Raw genomic sequence first — 23215 nt, 5'->3', positions numbered from 1 at the left:
GAGTCCGCCTGCCGATGCAGGGGACACGGGTTCGTGCCCTGGTCCGGGAAGATTCCACATGCCCCGGAGCGGCTGGGCCCGTGAGCCATGGCCGCTGAGCCTGCGCGTCTGGAGCCTGTGCTCCGCAACGGGAGAGGCCACAACAGTGAGAGGCCCGCGTACAGCAAAAAAAGAAGAGAACTGCTGAGTTCAGATCCAGTCCAAATGATCTCAGTCAACAATTTCTGACTTGTGGAAATATTAAAAATATTTAGTCAAAGGAAATATTTAAAAAATCAGAGAAAAAAGAAAACATGACTGTGAAATCACTGAGCTAAAGAAGAGAGAAGAGGGACTTCCCTGGCAGTCCAGTGGTTAAGACACCTCACTTCCACTGCAGGAGGCACGGGTTCAATCCCTGGTCGGGGAACTCAGATCCCACATGCCGCACAGCAAAAAATAGGAAAAAAAGTAAAAAAGAGAGAGAGAGAGAGAAGAATTGTTGCCATTCCAGAAACTTGTGTGGCTGGCACCCAGGTTTACTTGGGTGTCCAAACTGGTACAGCAAAATAGAGACACCAAGGTGCTTCCTCAACACAAACTTATAGGCATTTCAGCTGTCGGGGAACAAAGATCTCAACAAAGATCTCTGAGCTAAGGAGCTGAAAAGTGGAATACACACTCACTGGGATACCACCATACTCTGTGCTTTGCTCAAAGGTCTAGAGCTTTGCTCTTCAGAATGGCTGACAAGCACCAGAAATCTGGCAAGGAGCTATAAGTGTAAAATACACACTGGATTTGGAAGATTGAATATGAAAAAAAGGAACATAAAAGAGCTGATCGCTATTTCCATATCGATTATATTTTGAAATAACATTTTGGAGATGAGTTAAATATATATTATGAAGGTTAATTTCATCTGTTCTATTTTACTTTCACTGCGGCTACTAGAAAATTTAAAATTACATATATGGATTGCATTTGTGGCTTTCATCCTATTTCCATGGAAAATAGGATCAGTCTAGAGGCTGGTACCTCATAGGAACAGATCAGCTAACAAACAAGTTCATCCCTTTAAGTGTAGCACTTTGAGAGCCATTTGTCCTAGAAGATAATTCTTATCCTGAGCTCTTGACAGCCAAGTGGTCAAAAGTTGTTGGTATTGCTGTCTGCTTCCCCCCCACACACACTATCTCCCTATCCTATTTCCTTCATTTTGATGAGGAAGTACATTATGTTCCCACTTGACAGGAATCCTTTCTTGAGGTTAAGTTCCCAGCAACTGTGGAAGAGGACTTCAGAGAGACAGGAGTGGTTTTGCCAGTGGCCAAAACCAATACCCAGACCCCCTTCTTTGGCCTGGTGGCTTTGGTCATTTCCAATCAGACTGAAACCTAGGCCACAGCTAAGGGAGTGCCTAAAATAAAATGGAAGGAATATAGACTCTGATATGCAGGCTTTCCTCGGGTGGAAAGGAGAGAGGAGAGGGGCTGGGCTCCTTGTTGGGTCAAATGTCATTACTGGGACAGAGAGAAAGAAAGTGAAGGGGACCTTTTCAGAATAAAGCTAGATAAAATGTTAGAGTCTTTAAAATGTTATGTCAGGTTAAAAATAATATATATAAGCAATTTTACAAAAAGATTACTCTCCATTTTAGATTAAAATTGCTTATGATATTAATAAAAGTATTTTTCCAACTGTAATAAGGATGTATGTGTGTGTGTGTGTGTGTGTGTGTGTGTGTGTGTAATCCCTTCTTAAATTTTAACTTAATACTGTTCTATAGTCACATTGATCAGAGTTTACATATGGTCAGTTTTTTTTTTTTACAATTTTTTAATTCGTTTAAAAATTTTTAAAATTTATTTATTTATATTTTTGGCTGCATCGGGTCTTCGTTGCTGCACGCAGGCTTCCTCTAGTTGCGGTGAGCAGGGGCTACTCTTCGTTGAGGTGCGAGTGTTTCTCACTGCTGTGGCTTCTCTTGCTGTGGAGCACAGGCTCTAGGCGCGCGGGCTTCAGTAGTTGTGGCTCACGGGCTTAGCTGCTCCGTGGCAAGTGGGATCTTCCAGGACCGGGGATCAAACCTGTGTCCCCAGCATTGGCAGGCAGATTCTTAACCACTGTGCCACCAGGGAAGTCCTGTTTTGCTTTTTACTTGAAGTACAGTTGATTTACAACATTGTGTTAGTTTCAGGTGTACAGCAAAGTGATTCAGTTACACATTTTTTTTCAGATTCTTTTCCATTATAGGTTATTACAAGATATAGTTTTCTGTGCTATACAGAAAATCTTTATTGCTTATCTATTTTATATATTTATATTGGTGTGTATCTGTTAATCCCACACTCCTAATTTATCCTTTACCCTCCCTACCTCTTCCCTCTTTGGTAACCACAAGTCTGTTCTCTATATTTGTGAGTCTGTTTCTTTTCTGTAAAGAATTTCATTTGTATTGTTTTTTAGATTCCACATATAAGTGATATCACATAATTTTTGTTTTTCTCTGACTTCCTTTGCTTAGTATGATAATCTCTGGGTCCAACTATGTTGCTGTAAATGGCAATATTCCATCCTTTTTTATGACTGAGTAATATTCCAGTGTGTGTGTGTGTGTGTGTGTGTGTGTGTGTGTGTGTGTGTGTGTACCACATCTTCTTTATCCATTCATCTGTCAGTGGACACTTAGGTTGCTTCCCTGTCCTGGCTATTGTAAATAGTGCTGCTATGAACGTCAGTGTGCATGTATCTTTTCAAATTACAGTTTTCCTCTTTTCTGGGTATATGCTCAGGAGTGGGATTGCTGGGTCGTATGTTAATTCTATTTTTAGTTTTTTAAGGAACCTCCATACTGTTCTCCATAGTGGCTGCACCAATTTATTCCCACCAACAGTGTAGGAGGGTTCCCTTTTCTCCACACCCTCTCCAGCACTTATTTGTAGACTTTTTGGTGATGGCCATTCTGACCAGTGTGAGGTGATACCTCACTGTAGTTTTACATATGGTCAGTTTTATACCTGATAATCACTCCATGGTGTCAACAGACTTCAGCTTGTTGATCCATTTCTGGCAGAAGCGGGGAGGAGGGAGCAGGGCGGAGGCAGCTAGAAAGAAGGAGCGTCTCCAAAGGACTATAGGCCAGAACACAAAAGACAACCCAGTCACACTGCCTGAGACAAACGTATCAGCAAAGAAAAACTGAGTTAAAGTGAGTGGCTAAGAATTGAGAGCCCTAAGTGGCAGGTGGGAGATTTTCTAGAGGAAGAACTAAGAGAGACCTCAGTGTGGCAAAGATGAAACGGCCGTGAGAATAATCGTCATAACTGCTCAAGGAGAGCCTGGGTCCCACACAGGAATCCCTGCCCAAACTCCCAGCCTCCCAGCTGAGAGAGGAGCTCCCTCAAGATTGACACAGGGTCAGAGCTAGAAAAAAGAGAATGGAGGCAGTTTGTCCTTAAAGGAGAACCTCTTAACTTTTTGCCCCCCCCACCCCCAATCTCCCCTTGAGGGCTGTGGTCAAGCTCATGTCCATCAGTAACCAGGAGTGAACACCACCGTGCTTTTTGACCAGGAGAAGAATCAGCAGTCTGAACTGTCCATTCCACCCAGGAGATCCTGACATATTGTTCTTTTAATAAACTTGAGACCCCAGCCTCCAGGTCCCTCCAAAAATGACCACCGAAACCCAGCTGAGTCCTTAAATTACCATGTAAGGCCAGGAGACTGCATACTTTCATAAACTTCAACTGCACAGAGATTGTGTGCATGTGTTTTTAAGGCTTCCTTGTGCCACTTTAACAAGGTCACATTTGGGCAAACTGAAGACCCTGTACTGCAGCGGCCACCGGCCCACAAGCTGTCAGAAGCAAGGCAGGAGTCGGTAGGGGCCCAGGCTACAGAGCCACAGTCTGTATCTAGAGGATCAGTTTCTGGACACCTGACAAAAGCTATACTGATGTCAACTGAGGAAAGAAATATTTACAGTTATGACACTGTTCACAAAAGACCTCTATTCTTTGCACATAACACCCTTCTTTTGGAAGATTACATAAGATGAGGCATCTCTCACTCCTTTCATACCTTCTAAAAGTCAAGCCTTTGTGTAGCTACAGACCTGTTGTCCTTCAACAAAACCAATACTATATTGTGTGCCAAAGTATTAGCCTGTGACTTTACCAAGGAAACCTGTTTCCTTCTGTTTGCATTGTGACAGCAGGCTGGCTGTGTCCGTTTTTCTTCCTGCTTTGGATTCAGCTATAATAAAAAGTAAAACAGAGCCAAAGCCTATCAGAGGGCACAGTAGGAAAATTCCAAGAAATTTTAAATCGAGAAAGGAAAAAGTTACAGTAGATAACAGCTGCTGATAAAGATGACACTTGAAATATTAATTATTGAAAGTAGATTATGGAAATATCCTACCCAATCTGTATTTTCTTCTATTCAGAGTATAAAATTTAGGAGCTGAGAACGATTAGGCTCATGGCAAATGCTTAAATATTGTCATCTAAAGCAACAGGGAAAATAATATCAAGTGAATTGATTTGGGGGGAGGATTAAATGAACTGAGAGCAGTAAAGGACAGCTTGTCTGTTGCTTTCGCCTGCCCAGCCTGCCTTGTGGTAACAGAACTTTCAAGAAAAGATTTTTTTTTTCTTTGGGTGGAACAATGACCCACCACCACTTAGTTAGTCTGTCAGTCAAAGGGCCCTGCCTATCCAGGGGGCAAGAGGTGGGCATGTGACCCAGACTCAGCCAATCAGAGTTGTTCTCTAGAGTTTAGTCTCCGGAGAGAGGGCCAGCATAGGCAGAAAATAGCTAGCACTGGTTTCTTAGCTGTAGGTGTCTGAGAGGGATTGCCCTTCATCACTAGTTCCTCGCAACTGGATCCCCAAGAGCTGCTCCAGTTCTTCTCCAGGCAGCCTGGCTTTCCAGGGCTTTAACTATCAGTTCACTCTGCCATATATTTGAAGCAAATGATGATTGAGGCTGCTTATATTCAAAGAACTCTAGCTGGTGTAAACACCCAACGGTGTGCCTGGCAAATGGCAAATCCTCAGAAAGTGGTCACTACTGTCGTTCATTCATTCTACACATTTTTTACTGAATAGCTGATACATAAGTGCCAAGCCATGGGCGATACAGAGACAAGAAAACAAATCCTTTCTTTGTTTTGGCTGCACGGAGCAGCATGCAGGATCTAGATCCCAAACCAGGGACTGTACCAGTGCCCCCTACCATTGAAGCATGGAGTCCTCACCAATGGACCACAAGGAAGTTCCCAGAAAACAGATTATCTGTCTTCAAAGCACTTATATTCCAGCTAAGGGTAAAGAAACACTAAGATACTGGGTACCACCTGTAATGGAAAAATCTTCATTTTGTTGGTGACAAGGAGTTACCAAAAGCAAAAGCAGGAGAGGATAGTCTCGATAGGGAAGAAGAAAGGGCAGGTAAGCAAGGGTAGGGTGCCATTGACAAAGACTCTCTCCTTTCCAGACTTTAGTCAGGTTTCTCTGAGCCCTCATTTCCATTTCTTTTAAAAAATATTTTTATTTATTTATTTGGCTGCTTGGGTCTTAGTTACGGCACGTGGGATCTTTCGTTGCAGCGCGCGGGCTCTTCCTTGAGGTGTGTAGGCTTCTCTCCGGTTGTGGCGCTGGGGCTCTAGAGTGCACGGGCTCTAGAGTTGTAGAGCACGGGCTAGTTGCCCCTCGGCATGTGGGATCTTAGTTCCCTGACCAGGGTGGAACCCAAGTTCCCTGCACTGGAAGGCAGATTCTTAACCACTGGACCACCAGGGAAGTCCCTGAGCCCTCATTTCTACTAGGCCTTGACATTGGCCCCTATCCTGTGGTAACAGAACTTAGAAAAAAAATTTTTTTTTGGTGGAAGAATGCCCCTCCCTGACTTGGCGAGTCTGTCAGTCAAAGGGCCCTGCTCATCCAGGGTCAGGAGGTAGGCATGTGACTCAGCCAGATTTGACCTACCCAGCCCAGCCTTAGCAAAGAATCCTGCTAAGTCAGGATCCCCCAAATCGTGATACCTGATCACTCTTATTATTTTATCAAGTTCCTCATCCTCCATCTTTGACGTCTAAGTCCCTGGCCTCAAAATCCCCCTGCCCTTGGTGTCTCCCATTAATAAATTTCCATCCACTGACCCCCCTCACCCTGTTCCATGGCTATAAAACCCCACTTGTCCTCGCTGTTCTTGGAGTTGAGCCCCATCTCCCTCCCTTGCTACAATAGTCCTATTGCACTAGTCTTAAAGTATTCCTTACCATTTTAACAAGTGTCAGCATAACTTTTTTCTGTAATATCATATGGTCTTGGGCAAGTTGCAAACTCCTCAATCATCAGTGCCTTTGTTCTTCCTTCCTCCCATCCTTCCTTCCCTCCCTCTCCTTCTTTGGCTACGCTATTCCAGGCTGGGCCGGACTCTGTCAAGCGCTCTTAATTACTGAGAAGATGGGGTTAATTCCTGTCTGGATCTGGCATCTAACTTCCTTTGCAGAAGATCCCAAATTCTCTCTTCGTGGCTACCAGGGAGAATGTCTCAGCTATTGTCTTCCACTGGAGAATGGGATCACCAAAACTACCCTCGAGCAGCTGGGAGGATTAAAAATATAATACATGGAAAACTGCTTTGTGTGTTGCAAAATTTATATAATTATATTTTTCAAAAACAAAAGAAAAAGAAAGAGGGCTTGATGAAGTGTTGAAATTGTTAAAGTGCTCTGACTAAATCTTTAAAAGAGGAAATTATACGCCTGGACACAGCAGCGGTAGCCTGATTATCCAGGGTCAGCTGCTGCAGCTGTGAGCAATTTACCCACGTGACTCTGCTGTCTGTTACCCTCCATTTAAGGAAAAGATAGCTGGAGAGCAGCTCAGCAGTTGAGGGAGATATTTACGTGAGTAAAGAAATGTGTTCATTGCGTTGGCAAAGGTCACACAAAAATCTCAAGGTACTCGGTCATCGTTTGCAAAAAAGGAATCTTGTAATATTTTATGAGCTAACAATGATTATAGTTGCAATATCTGACAGGCTGTATGAGCTGATGCAATAAAAGTTGAGAATTTTTTTCCTAGTCTAGGGAAGCTTATAATTAGCATCCAATCTTCTTTTCTGATTAAGAGCCAGATTGCCTTGATGTGAATCTTGAATCTACCATTTACTAGCTCTTGTCTTCAGCAAGTTACTTAACCTCATTTTAAGAATGAGAATTATTATGATACCTAACTCATAGAGTTATTTAAAGGAGTAAATGTAGAGTGATTAGAACAGTGTCTGGCGTATAGCAGGGACTCTGTACATTTTAACTGTTATTTAGAATTGATCAGATCAAGTACAATAGCTGGCATTTGAGGGCCATAAGAGGTAGACTCTGCTAAAAGCTTTTGCCCACCTTTATCGTTTAATCCTCACAGCAGCTCTGGGCACGAAAGAGTTACCATAGCAGCCTTGAAACAGAAGAGCCTGCTTGTGGGGCTGGCCCGTGGCTAGCTTCTGGGAACTTGGCTTTTGAAAGGTTCTCTGAGTTACCGTCTGATAAGGCAACTTTGCTTTACCTGCGACACTGAATTCTGCTGCACCAGCCTGCCCAGATTGTTTGCACAAACACTGCAATTAATGGAGAATACGTGCTTTCCTTCTGAGAGTCTGGAAGGCACGGAGTATACCATGTGTATACTGTGGCTGGAAGGCACGGAGTATACTGTGGCCGTCTGGGCAGGCAGAGTATACCTCTATGAGCAGCCCCCAATAAAAATCTTGCCCTCTGAGTTTCAAGTGGGTTTCCCTGGGCAGAGATATTGTACACGTGTTACTGCATGTCCCTGCTGGAAGAAGGAACCAGTTCTGCCTGGCCCTGGAAGGGAGAACAGAGGAATCCTGCACCTGGATTTCTCCAGACAACACCCAATGTGTCTTTTTCCCTTGCTGATCCTTCTCTGTGTCTTTTTAAGATTAAAAAATCTTAGCCACGAGTCCAATCATATGTTGAGTCTTTCTAGTACATGTGGGTAGTCCTAGGATTTCAAAAAGCAAAACCAAAAACCCAATGAACCAACCAAACATAACTCTCAAAGGTATATAATATGACTTTAATTTAATAAATTTTAAAACCTGAGGAATGGAAGAGTTGAGATGTCGACAAGGTCACACAGTAGGTGAAGGAGATGGGATGTAAATCCTGCCTGTTTCCCTCCAAAGACCATGTTCATTCCACAGTGCCCGGCAAGCCACACCCGATTACATACATCCTGGACCAACGGAAACTCCTTTCTAAGGCACAATGCCTAGTAGCTACCGGTTAGCTATGCAACCTTGAAAAAATATCTTAAAGGCTTTGAATTCAAGAATTTTTCACTGTAAAACTGTAATAATGATAATAATATCATTATATATATATATATATATACACACATATACATTTGCATGCAAGTTAATTACTCAGCTAACAAGTTCTGTCCTGATTACAGAGCACCATTAACCATTCAGAAATGAAGCTGGTTAGGATTTCATAAGTGGGCTTGATTTTTATGCCTACTGGTTTCAAGCTAGGGAACCACTTTTATCCAGCAACCTTTTGCTCAAAGCCTAGAGGCTGACTTTCTTTAATGTTTAACTTATGAAATTAATTATTAGCTGGACAATTCAGAGCTCTGCTTAAGATACTAGCTGGTATTTATCATTAACTCTAACGTACACATATGTGGTGGCCATGTTTTCATAACTCAAAGTTAGAATCTGTGATCTAGCAATGAGTTGCTGGGAAACTGGAACTCCCCTGGAAACTCTGACTCTGTATATAGAGAATATTCAATCCTCCTAAAACCATGGAAAACAAATTTCCGTGGATAAGATTTGCTAACAATAATTCCTTATTTTGTCCTTTACATCACAACGTTATGGCATTTATGTTTAAAGCATTATAAAATTACACTGTAGGGGCTTCCCCGGTGGTGCAGTGGTTAAGAATCTGCCTGCCAATGCAGGGGACACGGGTTCAAGCCCTGGTCCAGGAAGATCCCACATGCCACGGAGCAACTATGCCTGTGCGTCACAACTACTGAGCCTGCGCTCTAGAGCCCACGTGCCACAACCACTGAAGCCCGTGCGCCTAGAGCCTGTGCTCCGCAACAAGAGAAGCCACCGCAATGAGAAGCCCGCGCAGCGCAACGAAGAGTAGCCCCCGCTCGCTGCAACTAGAGAAAGCCCGCACAGCAACGAAGACCCAACGCAGCCAAAAAAATAATAATAATTACACTGTAATTGAGGTATAATTACTCACTCTTTGGAAATCATTTGGAAACAATTTGTGGCATCCTCTATCTTCTCTCTGAAGTTGAGATGTACATTATCAGTCAGTAAACGGTAGTATAAAATTCTGGTTTTCTCTAGAGTTTGGTATCACCAAGTTTTCTGTCTGGAGCAAAGATGACAGCGTTAACCTAACCCAAACACACCATTTTTCATGGTGGAAAGCACCAGTCACTCCAACCACTTCTGAGTTCACACTTACTAGCGATAATATCCATTTGGACGCTACCACCTGAGTGGCCTCATACAAATTACTTAACCTACTGGTGCCTTGGTTTCCTTATCTGTAAAATGGAGATAATAAAAATACCTGCCCTGTAATTAATGGTTACTATTTTGTACACTTTAAAAAAATTTGTTAAGAGAGTTGATCTCACGTTAGGTGTTCTTACCACAATAAGATAAATTTAAGAACAACAAAAATTAGAATATCTGACTCAAAGAGTTTAAGAGGTTTCAATAAGTTAATGTGTAAAATCTCTAGGACAGTGCGTGGCACTGGTATAAAATAAATAACCAATAAATAAACTATATCCTACAACTTCAATTGCTCTCTAATTGCTTCTATATCCGTTTTATAATCTCTACAAGACTATAAGCTGTTTAAGGCCAGGAACCATACTGGTATTTTACAATTCTATCCACCTTCCAAACCTCAATCAATAGCCCAGCAGGAAACATATCAGACCGTCAATAAACAGTTGTAAGCGCCATTGTGGCAACATCAGTTAGGAGAAAACACCCCAAAATAACTGAGTGGCTTGAGTGCCTTGCAAACCAATGCTTCTAGATCAGGGGCTTTTCAAAATATTTGACCACAATGCAGAGTACTAATTTTCATGTTACAAATCAGTGCACACATGACTATGGTCATATGTTTATATAGTGTATATCTAACTGAAATAAATGTTTTGCAAAACAATCCTTGACCTTATTACATAAATTATTCTCTGAAATTTTCTATTCTAGTTAAATCCAATCCACTGCATCTCAAACTTTTAAAGTGCATTCGAATCACTCGGGGTTATGCAAAAATGTAGATCAGATTCAGTGGGATCAGAGATTCTGCATTTCTATCATGTTCCCAGGTGACACTGTGGGTCCATGGACCACACTTTGAGTCTAGTCTAGTCTATGAAAAAAAGTTTTTTTCTTAGTAGTTCTTTTTTTAAAAAAATTTTATTGAAGTATGGTTGATTTACAATGTTGTATTAATTTCTGCTGTACAGCAAAGTGACAGTTATACATTCTTTTTCATATTCTTTTCCATTATGGTTTATCACAGGATACCGAATATAGTTCCCTGTGCTAAAAAAAATGTTTTTAACGCTGGGGGAATGACTCCCTAAACTTATTTCACTAAACCCACTAAAGGCTTGCAATCTGCAGTTTGTGAAACACTGCTCCCAATAATTTCAAAAGTTTCTTTCAAATAATTCCATTATTATCTCCCTAACACTGGGATAGAAATTCTAGGCCTGTGTAGAAGTGGAGGTGGGAGGGTTTACAGTAAGAATGATTCAAGTTATTACCTTTCTTGTTGACTCCTAGGCTGAAATGCTTATCTGGTTCCCAGCCCTTTCCTCACTGTTCTAAGCCTACACCTTGCAGCTGTATTAGTAAATTGACTGAGCACTTATTAAGAGCAAGGCACTGAGCCAAGTGCTTTATATCTACCACCTGTACTCCTACAACCAACCTATGCAGGTATGCCCATTTTACAGATGAGAGCAGGTAAGTAGCTAATCACTGGTGGAGTTGGGATTCCAGAGCCTATGTTCTTGCAATAGGCAGCCTCATAAGAACTGAGATGGCTCCAGTGATCCTTGCCTCCTGGTTAGCACACGCATAGTCCTCTCTCATACTCAACAGGACTGACCTGGTAACCAAGAGCGTATTGAAGAAACAACAGTGTGTGACTCCCAAGGCTCAGTTAAAAGACACTGTAGCTTCTGTCTTGCATTCTCTTGGATCACTCCCTCTGCAAGAAGCCAGGTTGCCATGTCATGAGAATTCTCAGGCAGCCTTACGAAGAAGTCCATAGAGCAATGGACAGAAGCTTCCGGCCAACAGCCAGCACCAGCACTTCTATGGTAGGCACAGAAGTGAGCCACTGTGGAAGCAAATCCTCCAGGCTATCAAGCCGTCAGATGACTGTAACCCCAGCCAATGTCTTGACTGCAACCTCGTAAGAGACCTCCAAGCCAAACCACCCACTAAGCTCCTCCCAAATTCCTGAGCCACAAAAGCTATGTGAGATCATAACCATTTATTATTATTTTATACCATTAAGTTTTAGAGTAATTTCTTATGTAGCAATAGATAACGAATAGAGTTCCTGAACAGTACATTATATTGCATTATGATTCAGCTCTAAAAAGAAAAGTGAAAATCTGAAGACCTTTGGATACTTCTTCAGTGTGGCAGCTTGAACCATGGTTCAGCGAATTTTCATTCTCCCAATGCGACCAACCTTGCGAGAGCCATCTACTTCCCATCCAGACTTGACCAGATGACCTGCTATAGCCAGCTGGACATGAAGCTGTAATGTTAAATCACACCCAAGCAGAAGTGTTTGGAGACGTTGCAAGAATCTGCCTGCCTTCTCTAGCTTCTGCCCTCATCTGTCAGAACAATAGAGTCCAGAGAGTGGATGCTCCTTTACTCTGAGTCCCAGAATGAGAAGGCATGAAACACAGAGCTGAATGTGACCCCCAGTTTGGAGACAAGCCAAGCGGAGCCCAAGCAGAGGCACAGTTGACGTACAGAGCCATGACTGAGAAATAAAAGCCTGCAGTTGTAGCACAAGATTTTAGGGTTTAGCAAAAGCTGGCCCATACACTCACCGTGCTGTATGATGCTGTGCTCCATAAGCCGGTGGCAGAGCTGTTCCGCCTCTTTCCTTGTGGTGGCCTCACCCTCCTGAACCAGCCAATCCAGGAATTCAGACGCCATGAAGGTGCGCTCGTACTTGACCCCTTCCTCTTCCCTGGGCTGCAGGAGTGTGTTTTCAGGGCTCATCAGCCTGGAGGAAGAAAGTAAAAAAATAAATAAATAAATAAACCTACACTTACCAGTGGGGAGAGAGAAGAGAGGAGGGGAAAGATAGGGTTGGGGGTTAAGAGGTACAAATCACCACGTACAAAATAAACAAGCTACAAGGATATATTGTCCAGCACAGGGAATACAGACAATATTTTATAATAACTTTACATAGAGTATAATCTATAAAAATTTGGAATCACTATGGTGTATACATAAAACTAATATTGTAAGTCAACTATACTTCAATTTTAAAAAAAAGAAAGAAAGAAAGAAAAAGAAACCTACACAAAAGGAAAATTACTCATTTGAAATCCCACATCCTAGGCTTCTGTGAAGTATCACCGCAAGGTCGTCAGACAGACAGATGTGGCTGTCATGTGTTGCCCCAAATGCAATTGTCAAGAGAAGGATCTGCTTCAGAAGTGAATAAGATGCATTTTTTCCTGGTGATTAGAAAAAAACTGAAAAAGCAATCCAAAACTCTAGCTTTAGCAAACTGTATTCAGTTTAGCCATCTTGAGAGGGAGTTCCTGACCAAACCCCACCCTACTTTCCTAAAAAACTCTCGTATTTCTTTCCTAAAGGCATTTTTCCTTTTCCCAAGTCATTGGGCTAATAAGAAGATGACTTGCTGTGGACTGAATGTTTGTGTCTTCCCCAAATTCACATTGTTGTTAGGGGAACCACTGATTGAAACCACCCACCCTAGCCAGGCTGGATAGTAGGCACTTGCATGAGTCATCTTGCAACAGGAGGTCCTGGTAAGGAACGCGGAACTAACAAGCTACCACCAACTGGAAGAATTCAGGAAAGGTCAGAAGGAGAGAGGAGACGCCAGTCCACATGTCCTCTCAACCTCCCAGAATCCTCCTCGCTGGAATCCATCTTGGCTGAGTGATGCAAGCGCTACCAGGAAGGACCCTGAGTCAGAATGATTGGCCAGAGATAACCCAGAAACTAACCCCATTCCCATAAAACCCGAGACTGCGAGCCACGTGGCAGAGCAGTTCTCCTGGGTTCCCTTACCCTCCTGCTCTCCCCCCGGGCGCCCCTTCCCAATACAGTCTCTTGCACTGTCAGCACGTGTGTCTCCTCGGACAATTCATTTCCGAGTGTTAGACAAGAGCCCACTCTCGGGCCCTGGAAGGGGTCCCTTCCTGCAACACAAGGACTAGGGGTGGGAAAGATCTTGGGATATGTGAGGGTGTGAAAGGAAATAGGTGTGCCCTGACATAATGGGGGGGTTGGTAGGGAACAGGTCAGCAGATCCCATGGGCCCCACTGAGGATTCTATTCTAAGTGCAATGGAAAATAATTGAGAAGTCTCAAGCAGAAGTAGGACAGGATCCGATCTAAGAGTTCAGTATATTGGCAACAACTACATAGTATGCTCTAAATGTATTTCCACGTAAAATACATCTGATACGAGAGGGTCCACCTATTAGGCTCTCTAGGGCCCTAGAAGGGGCCCCCCTTTCTGCAACATATTGAAACACTAAAGACCAACGTGATAGAATTTGGAGATGGGGCTTTTGAGAGGTGATTATTTCATGCGGGTGGAGCCCTACTGGGGAGGAAGAAGTTTTCCTCTACCCTTTTAGTTTCTTCTGGCTGGTCTAAGTAGTAGATTGACATAAGACTGATTAACAGGAGAAAATCATACAAAAGTTTAATAAAATGTACAGGGGAGAGACCCAGGGAAACTGAGTAACTCACCAAAATGGCCAAAACCCTCACTTTATTTTTTTAACATCTTTATTGGAATATAATTGCTTTACAATGGTGTGCTAGTTTCCGCTGTATAACAAAGTGAATCAGCTATATGCATACATATATCCCCATATCTCCTCCCTCTTGCGTCTCCCTCCCACTCTCGCTATCCCACCCCTCTAGGTGGTCACAAAGCACGGAGCTGATGTCCCTGTGTTATGCAGCTGCTTCCCACTAGCTATCTAATTTACATTTGGTAGTGTATATATGTCCATGACACTCTCTCACTTCCTCCCAGCTTACCCTTCCCTCTCGCCATGTCCTCAAGTCCATTCCCTACGTCTGCGTCTTTATTCCTGTCCTGCCCCTAGGTTCTTCAGAACGATTTCTTTTTTTAAATTTTAGATTCCATATATATGTGTTAGCATACGGTATTTGTTTTTGTCTTTCTGACTTACTTCACTCTGTATGACAGACTCTAAGTCCATCCACCTCACTACAAATAACTCAATTTCATTTCTTTTTACGGCTGAGTAATATTCCATTGTATATGTGTGCCACATCTTCTTTATCCATTCATCTGTTGATGGACACTTAGGTTGCTTCCATGTCCTGGCTATTGTAAATAGAGCTGCAATGAACATTGTGGTACATGACTCTTTTTGAATTATGGTTTTCTCCAGGTATATGCCCAGTAGTGGGATTGCTGGGTCATATAGTAGTTCTATTTGTAGTTTTTTGAGGAACCTCCATACTGTTCTCCATACTGGCTGTACCAATTTACATTCCCACCAACAGTGCAAGAGGGTTCCCTTTTCTCCACACCCTCTCCAGCATTTACTGTTTGTAGTAGATTTTTTGATGATGGCCATTCTGACCAGTGTGAGGTGATACCTCATTGTAGTTATGATTTGCATTTCTCTAATGATTAGCAAAGAGCATCCTTTCATGTGTTTGATGGCCGTCTGTATATCTTCTTTGGAGCAATGTCTACTTAGATCTTCTGCCCATTTTTGGTTAGGGTTGTTTGTTTTTTTGATATTGAGCTGCATGGGCTGCTTGTAAATTTCGGAGATTAATCCTTTGTCCGTTGCTTTTTCATCTGCAAATATTTTCTCCCATTCTGAGGGTTGTCTTTTTGTCTTGTTTAAGGTTTCCTTTGCTGTGCAAAAGCTTTGAAGTTTCATTAGGTCCCATTTGTTTATTTTTGTTTTTATTTCCCTTTCTACAGGAGGTGGGTCAAAAAGGATCTTGCTGTGATGTATGTCAGAGAGTCAAAACCCTCACTCTAAATACTACCTTCAGGTAAAGACAAAAGAGGATGTTGGGGTAGTGGTTCAGGACTTCAAAGGGGAGGAAGGCAATTCACATGGAGATGTAAAGGCAACTGTTTGGTAAATAAATGTTTGTTGTGTCATGCAGAGACAATGGGACACAGAGGGAAATTTTAACAGACTTCCCAGGTTTCTCCTTGCCTACACACCTAGCTCATACTATAGTTATCTATGTTGATAGCTCCCCTCCTGGAACAGGTCCTCTATCTAAAATTTTTTAGGCAGTTAGGTCACAGGTCAAAGGTTCTTCCAGAATCTTTCGGGCCTTGATTGTTTTCAGCTCGAAGTAATCCACACACCAAAGAGACATTTTGGGGTGGCAAACTTTGTTCCCCTACAGACCCACGATAAGATTACTATCCTTATAAGAAGGGACAGAAGAGAACTTGCTTCCTGTTTCTCTCTTGTGACGGTAATACAATGAGCAGACCTCTGCAAACTAAGGTGCCTTACCATACACCAGATCTGCTGGCGCCTTGATCTTGGACTCCCCAGCCTCCAGACTGTGAGAAATGAGGGTCTATCATATAAGCCATCCAGTCTATAGTATTTTTGTTAAAGCAGCCTGAACTAAGACAACTACATAAGTCACTCCTTTACCACCCCCCTCGCCCCACGTATCCTGTCTCACACCTACCTTCCCATGCACTCTTCACTCCTCTAGCTTCTGCTTTTACTACTAGGGGCACAAGCATTCTCCCTTGTGTCCATATACGATGGACATCTTGTAGGTCCCCCATGTGGTTGACATTAATAGCATCAGATGCTATTGAGCACTCCCCTCAGTTAGAAGGACGTCACACACTGTACTGCTTTCCCTCTGTCCCTACCTTTTCTCAGTGACCATTGTGGGTTACCGCCACTTCATCTCCATGGACTTTGAAGGCTGGAATCCCTTGAGATTCATTTCCCCAAATATCTCTCTTCTCTCGTCTCTCAGGCAAGTTCTTATATCCCCATGGCTTCAACTACCATCCATGCCCCAAGGATTCTCAGATTTATATCCTTAGACCAGGGCTATATTCCCAACCCCAGACCTTTGTATCCACATGGACATCCCAAAGACACCTCAAAATCAACAAGCCCAAAACTGAATTCAGGTTCTTCCCTCCAAATCTGAGGTCCTGTGCCTGTGAGAGCTTCCACCATGCAGCCTGAAAACAAGGCTTCATCCATGATGCCTTCATCTTCCTCAACCCAGTCTATCAGTCTGAACTGTGGTTTTTACCTCCCAGATAGCTCTCATATATGTCTAAGTCTTCCCATCTTTGGCACTGCCACTGCCTTGGCCCAAAATACCAACACCTTTAACCTAGACAATTACATTGGTTTCTTAATTGGACTATACTATGCACCCACTCTTGTTCTCAACCCAACCTCAAGCACCCAAGACCAGACACAGCAATTAAAATGATCTTTTAAAAATCTGAACCTGAAAATGTCCTGCCCCTGTTGAAGATACACTTTAATGGCTTCTCATTGCTTTTAGGCTAAAGACCAAAACCATTTATATGGCCTATAATGCATGCATGGCCCTGACCCCGTCCCCTTTGGAACATTCTCACCTCTGGCCCCTGTGTGCTCCAGAGAGGCTGGGCTTCTTTCAGTTCAAACATATCATGCCCATCTACCACAGGGCCTTTGAATATGTCATTCCCAAACCTGGAACATTCCTCCTCACTTCTCTGGACTATTCCTCTACTCCTCAAGCCTACTTAACTCCTTATCCTTTGCATTTCAATCATTATCAGACCTCCATTGCTCCCTATACAGTCTACGTAATTATCAGATTAAAGACTACCTTCCCTACTCAACTATAAGCTCCAACAGGATAGATAGAGTCCATGTTTGTCCACAAAACCTTGTACAATGAAAACAGAACCTCATAAAATGTCACAATCATTGTATCATCTTCCTTTAGAACTGTTCCTGATGAGTTCTTGTCTTCTATATGAAAGTTCATTTCTCTCTTTCAAAAACCTTCAGGTCTTCTCAAACTAACAACAGTATGCAACACAGATTGTACCATTTCATTCTAGAGCAGGAAGAAACCTTAGAGATTATTACGATACAACCCCCTCTTCATCCATATGAGAAAAATGTAATTCTCATCCAAAGGAGAAAAAGTGAATGACAGCATTCAGTGTTGCGGGGAGGAAACCTGCTCAGGGTCATACAAATGAGAACACTTTACACGTTTATAAATCATATCATTTGTGGGTAACTGAACCTGCGTACCTCAATGTCCACTCATATGATGTTCATTTTCAGTGCTTTCAGACTTAGAGCCCAATCCTGCTGTGGAAAGAATATTCAACTAGGAATTTGAAGATTTAAGTTTTATTCAGAATGGGTCACTTGGTAGCTGTGAGATGAAAAGCAAGCCACTTTTCTTTTTATAACCTTCCTTTTTCTCAAGAGTATAATGATAGCTTCACCCATCTGTTGTGAATGATAGAGTAAGTATGAATGAAACAACTTAACAATACAAAAGACGATGTATATACAAAGCGTTAAACTTAACTAATCATGGTGCGTTCCTCAGGGCGTGATGAATTTGTGCCAGTAGCTACACAGGGACTCCTCTGGAGTGGGACACCTCCACTCTTCCCAGAATCTTCAGAGTTCTACTAGTTGGAAGCCATGGAAGGAGCACAGCCTTGGGAAGTAGGACACCTGGGACTCAAATACAACTCTGCCACAAACTAATGACATGATTTTTCACTACTTCAAGTGTCCCCAAACTCATATTAAATGAGGAAGATAATACATGTTCTACTGCCTTCGCTGGATTGCTATCATTAAAAACTTTTATTAGAAAGTTCTAAGAATGTAAGTGTATGCTTTTATATTTAAGAGTATTTACACTAAACTGATAAGAACAGATACCATACTTGATCTTAGCCAAAAGTCCAAGAAGTAATTAAGAGTATTTATAAAAGCTTTTAGCATATAATTGAACTTATTAAAAACCTTATTCAGCTTGTAACAGAACTCACTTTAAAATCTTATTGGCAGGGGAGTGATAAATTAGAACTTGGGATTAACATATACACTCTACTATATATAAAATAGGTAAACAACAAGGACCTATTGTATAGCACAGGGAACTCTACTCAGTATCTTGTGATAACCTATAATGGAAAAGAATCTGAAAAAGAATATGTGTATATATATACACATATATGTATATATATATACACACACGTATATATATACATGTATGACTGAATCACTTTGCTGTACACTTGAAACCAACATAGCACTGTAAATTAACTATACTTCAATTAAACAAATTAAATCTGCAAAAAAAATATTATTTAGACCTCTTCCTAAGTAAACCCTCTTCTGGACTTTAATCCATCCTTAGAAATAGCTACTAGGCTGCTTTCAGAGGCTTAGTAGCAGCTGAGTTGGTATGAGCCATAAGAATTAGACTTAATATAATAATGACCAGGCCCTTCTTAGAAGATGGAAGGGACAACTGCCACATATACCTCAACACAAGGGGCAGAACCCTGACGTCCCACAGGAGACTATGTGCCATGATGGCCGCAACAGCTCCCGAGGCTTCTTTCCAACTGACTTCACTGCTTCTCCCATCAAGAGGTTGAGTCTATTTCCCCTTCCCTTGAACCTGGGCTGCCTTTGTGAATTCCACTACCCAAGCAAATGCAACAGAAGCAACATTATTTGACTCCCAAAGCAAGGCTTTAGGAGGCCTTGCAACTTCCACCGTTGTCCCCTTGGAATGCCATACTGAGACCGCGGTGTAAGGAAGCAAGTGCAGCCTGTTGGAGGTGAAGAGGCCACAGGCCCAGGCGACAGCCAGCACCAACTCTCAGACATGAGAATGAGGCCATCTTGGACGTTCCAGCTCAGCTGACCCTCCGGCAACCGTATGAATGAGCCCAGGTGAAACCAGTACAGGAATCGCCTTGCAAGCCACAGAATCAGGAGAAATAATGTATCACTGTTGTTTTAAACTAGTCAGTTTTAAGGCGATTTGTTTTGTAGGAATGGATAACTAGAATATATTCATATCAATGAGAAATGGCAAAAAAGATGTGAAACCCACAAAGAGGAACATGTCACATCAGTTGGACAGTACTGAAAGAACAGTGAATAAATACTGGAAGGTCCTGGAAATAAACTGTATAAAATAAAGCCACATGGAGTTAGACCTGGGAGCCTGCATCAGTGATAGGAATCTAGAAAACAAAGTGCCTAAATAAGGAATACTACCATTTCCTCATTTCTTTTCACCCTCAAATAAGGTATTTTATCTTATTTTATTTATTTATTATTATTATTATTTTTGGTCGCTCCGAGCAGCATGTGAGATCTTAGTTCCCCGACCAAGGATGGAACCCATGCCCCCTGCACTGGAAGCGCAGAGTCGTAACCACTGGACCGCCAGGGAAGCCCCCAAATAAGGTATTTTAGAGTGAAGATGAGCTTCCTCAGTTTTCCAGTTTTAGTTGTTATTTCTCTAAGAAATCTCCCATCCCACAAATCTAGACAACGTGCCACTTCTAAGAGCTCCCAGAGTCCCTGAAAGGCCTTCTCAGAGCCCTGGGGAAATGGCCTGCTCACTTAACTATAAGCTTTTTGAGACCAGGATCCCTGTCTATGTGGTTGACAGCTGCTTCCTAGTACAGTAGGTCCAAGAAAAGTATTTTCTGAATGATAAATGAAGCTCATTTCTCTGCATTCCCCTGCTACACATCATTATCCAAGAGTATATAAAAAATGACCCCCTTAGAATTCCCTGGTGGTCCAGTGATTAGGACTCCATGTTTCCACTGCAGGAGGCATGAGTTCGATCCCTGGTCAGGGAACTAAGATCCTACATGCTGCAGAGTGGCCAAAAAAAAACAAAGGCCCCCTTAGAATGACCCTGTGTGGAGACAAGATGAATCAAGAGTTTCTGCCCTGGAGCTTCCCTGGTGGCACAGTGGTTGAGAGTCCGCCTGCCGATGGAGGGGACGCGGGTTCGTGTCCCGGTCCGGGAGGATCACATGCCGCAGAGCGGCTGGGCCCGTGAGCCATGGCCGCTGTGCCTGCGCGTCCGGAGCCTGTGCTCAGCAACAGGAGAGGCCACAACAGTGAGAGGCCCGCGAACCGCAAAAAAAAAAAAAAGTTTCTGCCCTACTGATACTCCATTTAAGATACAGACACGAACGCCTGGCCTTCCCGTCTGTTGTCAAACCACTCTGTCCCTTCCAGCTTAGCAATTTTCCTTTCAGGGTGTGGGGAGGACAAGTGGATAGCGGTTTATTTGTGTCACTTCTTGAAACCAGAAAAATGACCTGCCAGCCCTCTAGAGCTCCTGCTAAGTAACTCCTGGCCTCTGGACAAACGGCTGGTTAGCTGCTGCTGCCAATGTGAGCTTTAGACAAGAGACCAGTTGGCAGGCCTGCCTGGATCGGCTCAGCTAGTTATTTAAAACATGCTCCACAACCCTTAGCTCTTCCTTATTTCATTTTCCCTTAAAATCAAGCATAATACTATTCCTATCCAGATTCCTCTCCTTAGGACAAAGGCTTGCCTGGGACTGATTTTAGTATCAATATGTAGTCACAGTGTTAAAACAATAATTTGACTCACTACTCGGTCCAATGATCTCTTGCTATGTAACAAGTTGCCCCAAAACTTGGTGGCTTAAAACAACCACCATTTATGGGAATGTATTTAAATTGGTGCAGCCAGTATGGAAAACAGTACGGAGGTCCCTCAAAAGACTAAAAAGAGAGTTGCCATAAGATCCAGCAATCCCACTCCTGGGCATATATTCAGACAAAAGTATAATTGAAAAAGATACATGCACCCTTATGTTCTTTAATTTTTTTTTTTTTTTTTTGGCCACACTGCACAGCATGTGGGATCCTAGTTCCCCAACCATGGATCGAACCTGGCGCCCTGCAGTGGAAGCACAGAGTCCTAACCACTAAACCACCAGGGAAGTCCCACCCCTATGTTCTTAGCAGCACTATTTACAATAGCCAAGACAAGGAAACAATCTAAATGTCCAGTGACAGATGAATGGATAAAGAAGATGTGGTACATATATATGCAATGGAATACAACTCAGCCATGAAAAAGAACGAAATAGGGGCTTCCCTGGTGGCGCAGTGGTTGAGAGTCCGCCTGCCGATGCAGGGGATGCGGGTTCGTGCCCCGGTCCGGGAAGATCCCACATGCCGCAGAGCGGCTGGTCCCGCGAGCCATGGCCGCTGAGCCTGCGCGTCCGGAGGCTGTGCTCCACGATGGGAGAGGCCACAACAGTGAGAGGCCCGCGAACCGCAAAAAAAAAAAAAAAAAAAAAGAATGAAATAACATTTGCAGCAACATGGATGGACCTAGAGATCATTATACTAAGTGAAGATACTAAGTGAAGTAAGTCAGAAAGAGAAAGACAAATACCTTATGATATCACTTATATGTGGAATCTAAAATATGACACAAATGAACTTATTTACAAAACAGAAACAGACTTCACACACATAGAGAACAGACTTGTGGTTGCCAAGGGTAGGGGAGGCTGTGTGGAAGGGATGGATTGGGAGTTTGGGATGAGCAGATGCAAACTATTATATGTTTGTATAACTGAATCACTTTGCTTTACATCAGAAACTAATACAACGCTGTAAACCAACTATAATTTAATAAAACAAATTTTAAAAAAAAGCCCAACCACCATTTAATCATATCTTAGTATTCTGTGGGTTGCCTGGGGCTCAACTGGGCAGTTCCTCTGCCACCTTTGCTTGGGATCATTCATGCAGTTGCAGGCAGACAGTGGGCCAGGGCTGGATGTCTGGCCCTGCGGTGCTCCTAAGTCAGTACAGCCTTTCCTTCCCATGAGACAGCCTGGACATTGAGATACAGAGCTCAAGAGGAAAGAAGCAGATACTGCCAGAATTTTTTTACACTTTTATTAGCATATATTAAGATATTAATAATAATAATAATACAATATTATTAATATATATCCACTTACCAGACAACTAACCCATTTAACATGTAAAATGCAATGGTTTTCGGTATATACAGCGAGTTGTACAAACATCCCTACCATCCATGTTAAAATACTTTATCACCCCAAAGGAAGTGCTGTACCATTAATAATCATCCCCCACTTCCCCATTCCCCCTGCCCTAGGCAAACACTAATCTACCTCCTACATCTATGAATCTGCCTCTTATAGACAGTTCATACAAATAGAGTCATACAATATGTGATCCTGTGTGACTGGTTTCTTTCATTTAGTATAATGTTTTCAACATTCATCATGTTGCAGCATGTACTGGTACTTCATTCCTTTTCATTGTCAAATAATATTCCACACATTGTATGAATATTCCACATTGGGTTTATCCATTCATCAGCTGATGGGCATTTGCATTGTTTCCTTTAGGTTATTATGAATAATGTTACTTTGAAAATTTATATACAAATTTTTTATGTGGACATATGTTTTTTTACTCTTGGATATACACCAAGAAGTAGAATTGTTGGGTCATACGGTAACTCTTCTTAACCTTTTGCGAAAATGCCAGACTGTTTTCTGAAGTGGCTGTGCCACTTTACATTCCTACCAGTACAGTATGAGAGTTCTAATTTCCCCACATCCTTGCCAGCATTTGTCATCTGTTCTTTGTTATTAGGATCCTCCTGGTGGGTGTGAAGAGGTATGTGAGTGTGTTTTTGATTTGCATTTCCCTGATGATTAATGATACTGAACATGTTTTTGTGTTTATTGTCCATTTATATATCTTCTTTGGAGAAATGTCTATTCTGATCTTTTGTGCATTGTA

General features: G+C 42.4%; 1 protein-coding gene and 1 pseudogene across 4 annotated transcripts in view; both read right to left on the bottom strand.

Annotated features, from left to right (window-relative positions):
- The window catches only part of DEPTOR (DEP domain containing MTOR interacting protein), a 172353-nt gene that overhangs the window by 93256 nt on the left and 55882 nt on the right, over positions 1 to 23215 (bottom strand). For all 4 annotated transcript variants that reach the window (XM_060287057.1, XM_070043966.1, XM_030875685.2 and 1 more), the window contains exon 4: positions 12153 to 12331. In XM_060287057.1, the coding sequence (XP_060143040.1) occupies positions 12153 to 12331 (179 nt within the window). The remainder of the gene's footprint in view (positions 1 to 12152; positions 12332 to 23215) is intronic.
- On the bottom strand, positions 18213 to 18319 carry LOC115863426 (U2 spliceosomal RNA; annotated as a pseudogene).

This window comes from Globicephala melas, chromosome 17 (genome assembly GCF_963455315.2).
Source record: "Globicephala melas chromosome 17, mGloMel1.2, whole genome shotgun sequence".
In the NCBI taxonomy this organism is placed as follows: domain Eukaryota; kingdom Metazoa; phylum Chordata; class Mammalia; order Artiodactyla; family Delphinidae; genus Globicephala; species Globicephala melas.
Note: the sequence above shows the minus strand (reverse complement) of the source record. Positions and strands in the feature narration are given on the sequence as shown.